This window comes from Gouania willdenowi, chromosome 6 (genome assembly GCF_900634775.1).
Source record: "Gouania willdenowi chromosome 6, fGouWil2.1, whole genome shotgun sequence".
NCBI lineage: Eukaryota > Metazoa > Chordata > Actinopteri > Blenniiformes > Gobiesocidae > Gouania > Gouania willdenowi.
This window is the reverse complement of record NC_041049.1, coordinates 26486654-26501314: the sequence shown is the minus strand read 5'-3', so window position 1 is coordinate 26501314 and position 14661 is coordinate 26486654. Positions and strand designations below refer to the sequence as shown.

The 14661-nt window shown below is 38.3% G+C and overlaps 1 protein-coding gene across 1 annotated transcript in view; it reads right to left on the bottom strand.

Annotated features, from left to right (window-relative positions):
- The window catches only part of ptprb (protein tyrosine phosphatase receptor type b), a 39674-nt gene extending 27417 nt beyond the window's left edge, over positions 1-12257 (bottom strand). Inside the window, exons 1-9 of the mRNA XM_028449493.1 lie at positions 12060-12257; positions 9790-10129; positions 5219-5359; positions 3939-4202; positions 3589-3864; positions 3111-3227; positions 2892-3038; positions 1732-1849; positions 1477-1622 (exon numbers count right to left, since the gene is read on the bottom strand). Of these exons, the coding sequence (XP_028305294.1) occupies positions 1477-1622; positions 1732-1849; positions 2892-3038; positions 3111-3227; positions 3589-3864; positions 3939-4202; positions 5219-5359; positions 9790-10129; positions 12060-12107 (1597 nt within the window). The 5' untranslated portion in view covers positions 12108-12257. The remainder of the gene's footprint in view (positions 1-1476; positions 1623-1731; positions 1850-2891; positions 3039-3110; positions 3228-3588; positions 3865-3938; positions 4203-5218; positions 5360-9789; positions 10130-12059) is intronic.
- Positions 12258-14661: the final 2404 nt, after the last annotated feature.

The window sequence follows — 14661 nt, the reverse complement described above, 5'->3', positions numbered from 1 at the left end:
TGTCATGATAATAAAATATTTGTCAGCAATAAACTTGATCAGAGGACGGCCCCTCTACCACCTGAGCCATGGTCTGTAAATGGTAGGTCCTTCTTACCCTCCTCAAGCCAAGAAGTCAGAAAGAATAAAATCACAGAGGACATTTGAACAGTGTGACTGGTAGTGACCACTCAGTAGTGAAGGGGTAGCGTGTAGGGTGCCGTTTGAGATTAGGACTAGGTCTCAGCTGGCCTGGGAATGCCTTGGGATGCCTCCGAGAAACTGTTGGAATTGGCCCCCATGAGGTCACCTTAGACTAACTCGAACAGCACAAGCCTGTGTAGTGTGTGCACTGCACGGTTTGAGAGAAATAAATGTGAGGTGGACTTTGACAAGAGTCTGCCATGCCACAGAGTGCCCTGTTATAATATCGAGGAGATGTGTGATGCTGTTTGCATCAAGTGAAGCAGGCCCATTTGTTCCTTACATAATAAACTGTTTTAAATTAAAAATGTTCAATGCTGGGCACATGTGGAATCGTGGTTTGCTCATCTGCCTCACAGCAAAAAGGTCCTGGGTTCAAGCTTGCATGTTCTTCCAGTGGTTGCATGGTTTTTCTCCGGGTACTTTGGTTTCTTCCCACCTTTCAAAAACATGATTGTTAGATTGATGGAGTCTCTAGGAGTGAGTGTGAGTGGATGTCTGTCTATGTATATGTTGCCCTGCCTGGACTGTCACCCTGTTTAGGGTGTACCCTCGTCCAGCACCCGATGGCAGCCTCTCCTTTCCTTCTTCTAGACTGTTTTTGGTTTAAAAGGAAACTGTTGAATATTCAGTTTCCTCAAAACATGGAGGCAGTCTAGAGTACATTAGGGTCCACAAAGTCCTTCATCAGAATATGTGTGTGTGTGTCTGTGTGTGCGTGTGTGTGCGCGTGTGTGTGTGTTCTCTGTGGTTGTGTTCAGAGTAAACATTCCAGACTTTTTTCTCAGCCATTGTTCTTCAACCGGTCTGATGTTATCTGTCCCTAACATAGACACAACACACACACACACACACACACACACACACACACACACACACACACACACACACACACACACACACACACACACACACACCAGGAATGAAGTGATGATAATGTGGTAACAAAACCAGAACCAAGCATTCTTTGAGTCAAAGTGAATCTGTATAGTCTCCCTTTTTTTGGTTATTGTATTTTATGTTTTGTTTGTTTTTTGTTTACTTTATTGTGGACTAATTAATTTGATCCGATTATCTTATTTTATTTAATTGTGTATAATAAGTAATTATTCATATTTCATACATTATAAAAACATGAAGTTTTCTGGTGAAATCATTATCCTACTGATTATTTTTATTTAGACATTTTGGTTGTGAAAATGAACAAATGAAAACAGAAATCATCTAGTTGTGTCAGGAAGCTATCTTGACATTGGAAATGAAGCTTCTTGCTGAGGTTGGACCTTCTCTGACCTGTGCGAGCTGTCAGTGTTGTAGCTTTGGACCTCAGCTCTCCGCTGACAGTGGCGACCTGCAGCGTGTAGAGCACGCCTGGAGTCAAACCCGCCAGCAGCAAAGAGGAAGAAACAACAGGAATACTGTAGTTATGAACCACCGTGCTAAAGAAGAAGAAGGAAAAATCAGGCAGTGTCCACCTGCTCCAAGTATTTGTGCTAGGCTAGGCTAGGCTAAGCTAGGCTAGGCTAGGCTAGGCTATGGGCTCAGCACCTGTCTTGCAGTAGTCTCAATGCATACGACTCCACGTCTCCTGGCGGCTTCTCCCACGACGCCATTAGACTGTCAACCCCCAGGGTGCTCAGGGTGATGGATCTCAGAGCCATAGGGACTACAGTAAACCAACAAGTAAAGAAACCAACAAAAAAATTCAACATGAAGAAAAAAACTACATTTATCTCAGCACAGAAAAAGGGCCTCAAAATAATGTTATTATTTTCAAATCTAATTTATAATTGTATTGACTTTTTGTATCGTAAAATTTGCAATAGAACACTGGAAAACTTTTGCAAAATACTGAGAATTTTGAATGGCAGAGCATAACTTCATAGCAGGCACAAGGAACATCAATAATCAGAATCAACTTTAATGGCCATGTAACGTATGTTATACACACAAGGAATTTGACTTGGTGAACTGTGCTCTCTCTGACAATGTAAACATTAAATAATAACAATCAACTAGAAAAAAATATATAAACAGTAGTTAAAAACTAATATGTGCAAAACTAAATAAAAAATGTAACAAGATAACAAGATAATAATAATAATAATAATAATAATAATAATAATAATAATAATAATTCAGTAATGTGGACATCCTGCTGAGCCTCAGCAATTGAATGTAAAAGAGCAATAGCTTGTGTCTGAACAGATTTGAATGTTTAATCTTAATACATATAACTGTATGAATAAACACAATTTCTGTGCAGTAACTTGATGATTCAGTGTGTTGTTTACAAATTCACAAGATGCAATTAATCACGATTAATTACGGCCAGTCAATTTTTTTTTCATTGATTCATGCCTCTGCCAAAAACATTGCAAACTCATTTTATTTCAATAGTTACTGTAATTTATGAACTTTTGTTAGAAAAATATCTCTAATTCACAGATGTATAAACTGAAATGTATCTCAACAATCTAAAATATGAAAAGAAAACCTCAGTGTTAGGAAACTTATTAACATTTTTAGAATCTGAAATATTCTCTTTTTTTTTTGACAGATTCTATTCAATTACAAATGTTCTAAATTTAGAGTCATTTCTGTAAAATTCCATTGTACTGTATTTAAAATGAATTATTAGAATTTGATTGAAAAAAAAAGAAAAAAAAAAAGTTGGTTGAAATTTGGTTCAACTGTCATGGACTCACCTGTCCTCCCCTCAACTGAGACTGATGAGTTCAGATTCCCGCTCCTGGTCGTCACGGTAACGGTGTATTTCCTCCCAGGCATGAGTACATTGAAGGTACATTCCTTCATTTTGGCGTCTACCTCTCGGCGGTCCACGACAGCACCGCCTGCCACAGACACAGCATGGGTTACACACCTGAAACAGCTGTAGGTGTGATGCCATCAGAGGGCTGTGCTACCATGGCTGATACTGATGCTGTATCCGTCATGTGACCCAGAGAGGGCGTGGCTCCACATGGCGCTCAGCAACGTCTCATCGGAGTGGCGAATGTGGAGATTTGTGACGGGGGCTGGAGCTGCAGATAGAGGAAGTTCAGCTCAGGTGTTTTTTTTTCTTTCTTTTTTTATAATGTCTGCACATGTTGTTGAAGGTCAACACTATATAAAGTGCAATCGTTTTGTGACAGCAATGCATGTTTTGTTATTGCAATTAAATGCAATTTACTTTATTGCATAATTGTGATCATCACCAGCCATCCCTAAGGAAGGGTAAGAAAAACTTTATTAAAAGGAGAATATAAAAATAGAGGGCAGTGTTACACCTCGGTGAGGGGGAAGGGAACAGGGAAGAGGGAGTCAGGGTAGAACAATGGAAGGGGTGGGGAAGAGTCTTCCCCAGGTGTTCTGATTGTCAAACAATTTTTGATCCAATCTTACGTGTTGAGCCATAGCAGCTGCTGTCGGCCGTCATTCCACCGGCATCCACTCTCACCACAGCTTGGTACAGTTTTCCAGGCGTTAGTCTGGCCCCAGGGAAGCTAAAGTTCACTGCTTCCCGCTCCACAACAGCGCTCACTAACTGTTTGGAGCCGTCAAAGAGGAACACCCTGTAGTTTTCCCACAGACCCTCAGGGGGGGACCACTTTAGCAGGAGGCACCCATCGTAGGAGGAAGTGAGTGGAGCTAATGAGAGAAGGGAGGCAGGGGAGGGGGCTGTGGATGGCAGATGGATCAGCATTGATAGGTTGAAAGACTTTCTTGAAGTGAGTGTCACCTGCTCATCTCACCTGTCCTGATGGAGGCTTCTGATTGGTTCGACAACTTGCCACTCCTTGACGTTATCAACATCCGGTAAGACGCGCCAGGTGTCAGCTGATTAACAGAAACCTCAGTGGAATTCTTGGGAAGACTTGACTCCCAGACGCTTGTCCCATTGATTGAAGTTACGGAAACAAACAGCGAATCAATGTTGCCGTTGGGCAGCTGCCATGACACCAATGGGTTGGTGCTGTTGTTGTATGTGAGGGTGATATTTGAGACAGCAGCAGGTGCTAAGACAGAAACACACAAACAAGACATTTTTGTTGTCCTTTTTTACTCTTTTGTTACTTCCTACTTTTGCTTTTTGGGTTATATTCACCCTTCCTAACATCATATTCTCCTCCTGCTATTGTTCAGATTCCTCTTTTAACCATTCCTTTCTGAACTTCCTTCCTCATCGTTTCTCTTTGCTTTAAACTTGGCTTTGTTTATCTTCTTCTCTTTCTTATACTTTCATTGTTTTTGGTTTCCTTGCTGCCTCAATTACCTTTTCCCACATTTTTTATGGACTCATTGTCTACATCTTACTTTCGTTTTATTCCCTCTTTACTTTTTACCCCCGAATGTTCTCGATTCCTTTTTTGGAGTAGAGGAACTCTTAGAAAAAAATGCTATGTACCATAAAAATAAAAACAAAACAAAAAACAATCTAATTTACTGCTAAGTGTGGACACGTTTACTGAAACAAGTAACACAGACTGATGAGCCCAGACATGTAACCTAATGGCTTCAGTCTGCTCGTTCCAATGCTGGCCCATTCATTAGCAGAAACTGAAAAAACATTGGCTAATACACAGCTCAGCAAACCCTGGTATGGATATGATTTTTACTGTAAATGTTTCCTAACTCTCTTGCAATAAGTTGGAGGTACTGTATATGAAAAGATGATCTTTCTTTTAAATACAGTGGTCTCTGTGTGGGTGTTTTTGTGTTAGGATGTGGGTTTAACTTGTATATTATTTCTATTTGCGTATTCTACCTCTGATGTGTTCCATGTATGGAAAGAAAGAACATTGGAAGTGAAAAACTCCTGACTGAGAGCAAACATACATGCGTTAGGTCCCTTTATCTTGATATCTTTATATTCCTTCATTTAACCTTCAATCTATATTTCAATGCCTTTTTTTCTCTTTTTATGCATTCAAAGTGTTTTCATTATTTATATCTTCCATCCTTTTTTTTTTTTTTAAAAAAAAACTAAAAAACATTCCTACTTTCTTTTCACTTCCATTTATTTGTCACCCACCTGTTTGGACCTCAATCGTCTGGCTGTTATGCATATTTCCGACCTCTGTCACATTCGTAACATTGTAGAGTCGTCCAGGCAACAGCTCTGTGAGGGTGGGTTGTTGCGTTGTGCCCCCCAATGTTCCATTTTTCTGGAGAACTGCAAACAAACAAATGTTACAGTCAGACCTCTTCAGAAAGGCAGTTGTTATCATGTCATTTTTGTTACTGTTTGTTTTTTTTTTTAACAGATGTTCACAAGTTTTAACCAAAGATAGACCTTAGGCCATGGAAGATTCTATAAAATCTTTCAGGGGATCAATATATTGACAAAATTTCAAAAATGTACATCTTGGTTCATAACTGACCAATCTTCATGAAATTTGACTCAGTTATATCAGATTGTTTCCTTAACTACCCCTCAGAGAATAAATATAGGAGCTTATTTTTAATTTTACAGTGTGATAATTGATCCTTTTTTTTCTGAATATGCACCATTTAATAGCTAGTGTTAAATTACAGTTATTTTAGCATCCAATGCTGTTCTGCCTGTGCACAACAGTTCAGACAAAGCAGTGTTTGTACTGTATGTGGATAGATCTGCAATATGCATTAGCTATTGGGTCATTCCATGTCATTTCAACAAACGTTCAGGACATCCCACGCACTTTGGTCTCAAAAATTCATTATTTTTTAACAATTATATGATACTAGTGAATCATTAATAAACAACAAATGATTATACGACACAGAGGCAAGCTAAGAAGGCTTCATGTGAAGGATTTTCAATTTTCGGAGGAGTGAAATAACCCCAAAGTTTGGGTCCAAAATAAAAAGAAAGAAATTGCACAAAGAAAAACTGTTTTGTATCCAAGAAAGAGGAACTTTATACTATAAATTAAAACAGAGATCAATATGTTTTTTTCCTGTGAGCCAATGAAAATAGTAAAAAAAAGGACTTTTTTGGATTTCAAGAGACTATCACCCAAGAAACAATGCATATAGTATCTAACTAATCATTAGTGATTTGAACAGCTATAAGCTTCTTACCCCGCAGTCCTTAAATGCTATTCAATACTTATCTTAATCTTAGCAGAACATTTTTTTTACACAAAAGGCGACTATTAGAATGCACTTAATTATAATAAAACTCAACAATGTGCTCAGACTGCCCACAACATAGTTTAACTTTAACCTCTCCTTATTAAACAACGCAGATTTATCTCTAAAGCAAAAAAAAAAAATTATATTAAAAATTATACTAGATGAGTAAAATAAAATAAAAAAACTAAACAATATTTATACAAAAACTACACAAAACTACAACAGAAATGCACAAAAATATACAAAAAGGCTCCAAAAACGCAAAAAATGACTCCAAAAAACATACATTACAGAAAAATACACCAAACAACAACAAAAATACAAAAATAACTCAAAATACACAAAACTAAATATTTATACAAAAAATACACAAAATGACAACAGAAATGCACAAAACTACACCAAAAAAGATACAAAAATACAGTAAATGACTCCAGAATTGCAACACAATGGCAACAAAAAACAATAATTATACAAAAAAAGACAATAGAGAGATATAAAAAATACACTATTGACTCCAAAAAACATAGATTACAGAAACATTTAAAACTGAGTAAAAAAAAAAACCAACACATTTATCATGCACATGTCCCATAGAATTAAACCAGGGAAATCGCACATGCTATTTTACTTTGCACCCACAAATAAACCCCTTTATAACACTACAGAGTGCAGAGTATGTACACCTCTTTGTAACCTTTAAACTCATTTGGCCATAATTGACAACTTTACTTAAGCTCCCACTATATGAATACATATTTCCAATGGGAACTGTACTAGTTTAACAACATAGTAAGAATGGAGTGGGCAGACTTTATGACAGTGATTCTCCAAATGTATCTCCACTCTTATTGGAAGCAGGAAAATCTGCACTAGGAGGCAAAATCATTTCATAACATTGGAAAAGAACAAACATAACAGCATTCTGAAAAAGAAATTGAGACAAAAATCAAGTACTTTATAAATAAATCGCAGCAACAACTATACAAGTAAAATTTCATGATTAGTACAATTATTAAAGTCTTTCTGATTTTAATTCTAATGACAACTGAGTTCATTAACAAATTTGGTAAATTTCTTTATTGAGTGAAAAATCACTCAATAACCATCAAGAATCATAATAACCAACTGTCCCAAAGAAATGCATAATGTCTTCTTGTTTTTTTTTTTTAATTAAATCCTATGAAAAAAACAAATCCTTCCAAAATTGAGGATATTGAAATTACTCAAAACTAAAGCAAGATGCAGAAAAAGTGTTTAACACAGTCGACAGATCTGGACTAAACCTTTTCATAACCCTTTCTCTCATTGGGCTCCAACAGTTGAAATGTGAACACAAGATCAGGTTCATTACCTGTTTTACAAAATACCTTTCAAAGTTACAACACAATGGTTTAAATCATTACAATCAGCAATAAGATAATTTTCTACAAAAAAAATTGAAAGGCCACATTTACTCTAGATAAATAAAGCTGAGGGACGACCTGATGCACCTTTATCAGAGCTCCAGCTAACCAGTTATTGTAAAATGGAAGCATCTAAATAAGGACGACGACTAGCGCTAACCAGAGCTAACTGAGTTTAAAGTGCATTGAACTGTGATACTGGGCAATAAAAGCCATTAAAACCTGCAAACCCATCTGTGTGCTGGATCTTCAATTCTTTCCTAGTCAGCAGACCTTACACACGTACATTATTGGAAATATTTGCATAATTTGACCGTCTCCAATTTAACCCAGGTATATCGGACTAAGCAAAGAAACTCCCTGTTTTCGACACACTCAGTCAAACGTGGAGTTAATGCACCGTCACACCCTTCCTTAGTACTCCCACTGCCAATAAAGAAACAATGAAGGCAGGAAGCCCTCAGCCCAGGGCAACAAGGGAAAACAAAACACAACAAGGGTCTGACTTCTGTTCTGGAGACCTGTGAGTGTGTGGACTCAACGCATACACTTACACTCAAAATGTAAAACTTATCTCTGTGGAAAATGTCTGGATCAACGTGAGGGTTAGTTTTCCCCAGGAAACGTGTGAAGCGTAAGGATAGTCAGGTGTAAAGACAAAGAACATTTTGACAATAAACCTAGAATGTCTAACTTGCAATTTTGGATACATCCTGTCAAACAAATGATAAAGAGAAAAAAAAAAATACATAAATTACAATAAATGGACTTTAATCAAGGAGAATTAAAGATGAAATCTTCAGTTTTAGAATACAAATTAAAACATGTAGATCATGGTAATATCAACGAGTAGAGATGACATCCAATAATGCAAGTAAAAAAAAAAAAAAACAGTTTTCATGCCATTGTACAGTTAAATCAAACTAAAGTCTAGAGAGGACAGTAGTGCTGTATGGTTTTCAGACAAAGACAGAATGCTGAACTGAAGGTGGCAGAGCTGAGGATGATGGTGTTAAAATCAGACAGACAAGGCTGAGATGTATGTATGAGATGTCTATGTAGGGAAGAATATGCTGAGGAGGAGCTGCAGGCAGGAGAAGAAGAGGATGCAGCGACTGAGGACCTGAAAGAGGAACAAGAGAAGCACCAGCAGGCAACAACAAAACATTAAAATAGATCAATCCACCTTTAGGATTCAGTGTGTGGAAATGCTTTGAATTTAGACGGAAATATTCTAAAGGAGTCGCTCACTGCATCAACCGTCTGTGATACTAAAACCCGGAAACATTCGGAAAGATCCGGAAACATACCGGAGACAGAGTAAATTCTGACCCGTACTGCATACACAGGCTGTAATATTACTAAGTGTATCAAATGTACCAGTTGTTAGAGATACTATCTTTACCAGGGAGCAAATATTAGTTCCTACTGCTCGGAAACACATGGTAATGTATTATTTATTTATTTATTAATCATTATAATTTAAAAGGTCACCTAATTCAAAGATGTAGCCTACGTATATGCTCATAACATAAAATAATATTTCTAAACTTGTAAATATGCAGTAGGAACTACTCCCCGGTAAATAAAGACCTATTAAACTTTGGAAAACTATAACCAGGAAAAAATACAGTATTAGCTCCCTGGTTAAGCCAGTAGCTCTAACAACAGGTACAATGACAAACTTGGTAATAATTCAACTTGTGCATGCAGTACAGGGCAGAATTTACTTCCGGTAACGTATGTCTCTTAAATGTTTCCAGATGTTTTAGCATCTTCCGTCAACCGCCGACCACCAGGTCCTTCTGACAGCATTAATCTGAATCTATGAAAGCTCATCTGCAATGTCTAGTATTCAGGAATTTATTTCAGTCACATGGGTTGAATTATAAATTTGGCTAAAAAGTCACTGAATCGTTTTAGATCAAATCTAATTAATCTAAATGAACTAATATCATCCTTGAATGGAATCGGCAACAGCGAATCGTGCTTTGAATCGAATCGTTGCTAAAACTAATCATTGCACCCCTAGCTGAGAACCTCATTCAGTGTGTGTGTGTGTGTGTGTGTGTGTGCATACCTGTCTGGTGCACAGTGAGGTTTGCAGCCTCCTCATTTGTCTGTGATTCAACCTGCAGTAGGTAGGGGGTTCCTGGTTCCAGGTGATCCATAGTACAGGTGAACAGCTCTCCTACATCCTTGGCTCCTCCCCTTTTCTCTTTATTTCCTCCGTCTTCCCTTCCACACTGGACTTTTTCTCTTCCAGAGTCCTCTGACATGATGGTGAAGGAGCAATTGTTTCCGAGTGTCTGAACAGTCAAAGAGACTGAGTACAGGCTGCTCTGAGTTTCAGAGACCTGGAAGCTGCACGGCATGGGAATGACAGGGTCATCATCTGTTGGAGCAGCATTGATCCCACCCTGATAAGAGAGCATTGACAGAGAACGTCAAAAACACTGCAGCAGGCTTAAGTGAATCTTAAGTGAATCTTAAGTGTATCTATCTGAGCTGTAAGTGAAAAGCTTTAAATCAGGAAGAAAACCTAACAAGGCACCTACTGTTACCATGGTGACAAAACCACTTACACTACAACAACCAGTGATAGGTCCTCCTGTTACCTACTGTTACCATGGTGACAAAACCACTTACACTACAACAACCAGTGATAGGTCCTCCTGTTACCTACTGTTACCATGGTGACAAAACCACTTACACTACAACAACCAGTGATAGGTCCTCCTGTTACCTACTGTTACCATGGTGACAAAACCACTTACACTACAACAACCAGTGATAGGTCCTCCTGTTACCTACTGTTACCATGGTGACAAAACCACTTACACTACAACAACCAGTGATAGGTCCTCCTGTTACCTACTGTTACCATGGTGACAAAACCACTTACACTACAACAACCAGTGATAGGTCCTCCTGTTACCTACTGTTACCATGGTGACAGACCACTGCTACCAAAGTGATAGGTCCTACTGTTAACCATTGTTACCATGGTGACAAAACCACTTACACCAATGCTACCTAAGTAATAGGTCCTCCTGTTAACTAGTTACCATGGTGACAGAATCACTTAATCACCACTGCTACCTAAATGATAGGTCCGACAGTGTGGGTGATTGCGCAACAGGCACACACACACACACACACACACATACACACACTTGCAACCCAGCGCTCCATCAGGCAGCACACACACAAATATCCATCCATCCATCCATTTTCAGAGCAGCTTTGTCACCACACAAACAAAAACATCACACACTTCCACACTCCCTTCCGTATTACTCCCACATCATTCATTTATTTTACTTGTCTCTCTTCCTCATACTGTTCACATGGTCACATGGGACTATGTGTGAAAGCACCCTTAGTGTCACTGTTGTATTAGGATTTTTCAGAGATCGGTTGCTACCGTCTTGGGAGAGCAAAGGTGCTCATGTAGCTGTGGGGTGGGGCAGGTGACAGGGGGTGCAGAATGTTTACAACAGTGACATAACCAAAAGGACCTTTAGGGGGAGCGCTAAGAGCAAGTTACTTACTTCTGCTTTAATTACTGTTACCATGGTGACAACCACTTACATCACTGCAACCATAATGAGTTCCTCCTGTTAACTACTGTTACCACGGTGACAAAACCACTTACACTACAGCTACCATAGTGATAGGTCCTCCTGTTAACTACTGTTACCATGGTGACAAAACCACTTACACTACAGCTACCATAGTGATTGGTCCTCCTGTTAACTACTGTTGCCATGGTGACAAAACCGTTTACACCACTGCTACTATAGTATTATATTACCTTCTTTTACCATGGATACAACAAACATTCATATTTGTTGTATTTTTAAGAAATGTAAGCGTAAATTGACTGTTAGTCAAAAATATATGTGATAGTGAGATAATTAAAATGTGATAATAAAAGTGTACATAATTTTAGGAGGAAGAGACATCAAGATAGCAAAAAACTTTAAAACGACCAAATGTTTCTATGGATATTTTTATTTGTACATCTTTTTTCAACAATAAAGTTGACCAAACACGTCGAGGGATGACACGACTTCACGAGACTAATTCTTAAATTCCTGAATTACTTTTAGTTTTAATCATTTTTGCAAAGAAAGTTGGATTCAGTATAAACTTTCTGTTGTGCATTAAAATTAGAAAACTAAAACTAGACTAGGACTAAATGCAAAGACAAAATGCATACATTTATGACTAAAACTCCTGACATTTCTATCTTTATAAAAACTATTTGGAAATGCTGTTAAAGATATCAGGTAAAGATTAAGTGATTGAGATTGAGTGAGATTGAACCCTTGGAATTTTTCTTACCTGCAGTAGCACCACGAGGCCCAGAAAGTACACATTACTTTTCAGCATTTTTATCCAGGTTCAGGTCCTCAGACCGAGCAAACATCCTAGTCACAAAATGGAAATAATCCCAGTTTAGGAAAAACCCAGGTTGGTTTTAGTCCAGATGTTGCCGCTTTTCATGTGTCGATGTCTGGTGCAGGTCTGACTGTCTCACAGTCTTTGTCTCTTTTCCTGTTAATGGAGGCTGGAAATTTGTGACGGACTTCCTCATGGCTGGATCGAGGCTATAAAAAGATCTGAGACCAACAGTCAGCCATGCTGATGTGACATATAGTCCTTAAAGGTAATGAAAAATTGACAAGTGTAAAGCGTTTAACCAAGGGCAAGACTGTGATAGTCAGAGCATCTAAAAACTGCTGCTTTTGTGTTGTGTTACTGCTCAGCAGTGGACAGTAGCTTTGAAAAGTGTTTGATCTCAAGGAGAATATTTGAAAAAAGAGCAAAAAAAAAAAAACAATAAACAAAAAAACAAATAGAAACCAAATATTGTCAAAATTTAAGATAGGAACATGTAGATTTTAAACAAGTTCTGAAGAACTACGGCCGGGCCCGCGGAACATCTCCGCGCTGAAAAGCACGTACCACGTTCCCCAGAATTCAGTGAAATGACTCGGTTCCACTGAGTAAAACAAATTAAATTGTGCAAGGCATAATAGTAATCTACGTTGAAATACCTTTGAAATGATACATCACACGACTATGTTCCCTTAAATTTGGAAATTACCGGCAATGGGGGGTGGGCTCCCGGGCCCCCTAGAGTATTCATACCAAACTGCATTCCGATCTAACAAGAACTAACGGAGGAGTAGTCATTTGAAAAATGAGGCCAGGGTCCCCCTGGCACGCCCGTGACACGTACAGGGTAATGGGCCCCGTTTATAAATTGGTAGTGCCAATGATTGGTACTACCAACTGTCATAATATTTGACTGGCAAATAAATGAGAATTTGACTTTGGTTCTTTTTTTCTTTTGGGGCTCCAAATCAAAAATCGGGCTCCGAGTGTCGATGCGTACACATCCATAGATTATAGCTATCAAATTTCAGCCCAATCCCTTCACGAATAACAGAGGCGTAGCAATTTTAACTAGTGTAAACAAGAACAACAACAAGAACAAGAACAAGAACAAGAACAAGAACAAGAACAAGAAGAAGAAGAAGAACAAGAAGAAGAAGAAGAAGAAGAAGAAGAAGAAGAAGAAGAACAGGAAGAAGAAGAAGAAGAACAAGAACAAGAACAAGAAGAAGAACAAGAAGAAGAAGAAGAAGAAGAAGAAGAAGAAGAACAACAACAAAGTGAGTGGCGTTTTGAGTCCGATAGCTCGGCCTAACAACATTATCATTTCTGCTTTTTCTGGCAGTAATGGAGACATTTGGCTTTGTCTATGTTTACTGCAGTGGAAAAGAATCTCTTGCTTGGTACAGATGTAGCAGTGATGGAAAGGCTTCACCACCATCCTCTTGTATTATCGACCACCACTTGTACCATAGACAATAGAACTTCTGACATCTTAATATCGCAATACATTGCTGCACGATATATTGTCGCACCTATACTGTACAGCCATCAGAGGGTCCCTCTCCTGTCAATGGCCACGTTTACATGGGAGCTTTAATTCCTCTTTAAAGCGGAATAAAAGTTAAGTGTTCTTTAACCTGACCTTGTTTACACTTAATTCTGCTAATTTCATTCCGAATTAAACTTAAATACAAATTAGGTGGCTGATTTTTTTCGATTTTTAATACCGAATTAAATAATTCCTCTTTCTTGTAAACAGTTAACACCACTCAAAGCCACTTTAAGTTAATTCCGGTCGTTTTGCGCATGCAGGACTTGCGACATAATCCAACATGGCAGCCCGAACTAGAGCCGACATCGTAATAATAAGAGCCTCAAAAAACATTGATCTAATGAAAAGAGTGGATGGACGGATGCGTAAAAATGCGGAAATTAACACGAACACATGGACTTATTAAACATACACAGTGACACAGAGTGAAACAGAGCTGGCTTCACCGGACGGGTGATAATAAAACCCGGAGACGGAGGAAAAGCGTCCGCGTACTGCTGCACAGGCTGTAATATCACCAAGTTTATCATTGTAACAGTTGTTAGAGCTAATATCTTTTCCAGGGAGCAAATATTTATTCCTGGTTATTGTTTTCTGGAGTTTTACAGGCCTTTATTTACCGGTGATTAGGTCATATCTCTTTTACGCTTCGTGGACCAAAGTATGTTATTGTCGAGCTGCTGATTCAAAACTACAATCAAAATAAAGATGAAAACAGTTCTCATGTCTGGTTTTCTGTGTTACAGCCAAGAATAAAAGGTTTGTTGTGTGTTTTTCCCAATAGACGTGATACGTCTCAATGTTCCCCTGTCCATTCAGAGCCTTCCCAACCCCCAGACCTAAAGCGGAATTAACTAAAGCCGAATAAACCGGTTTTTCATGTAAACCTCAGTTTGGGAATTTCTATTTCCATGTAAACTCAAAGCAGAACACTTTAATTCTGAATGATTTAATTCCGAATAAAAAATTCCGAATTAAAAAAACATGTCA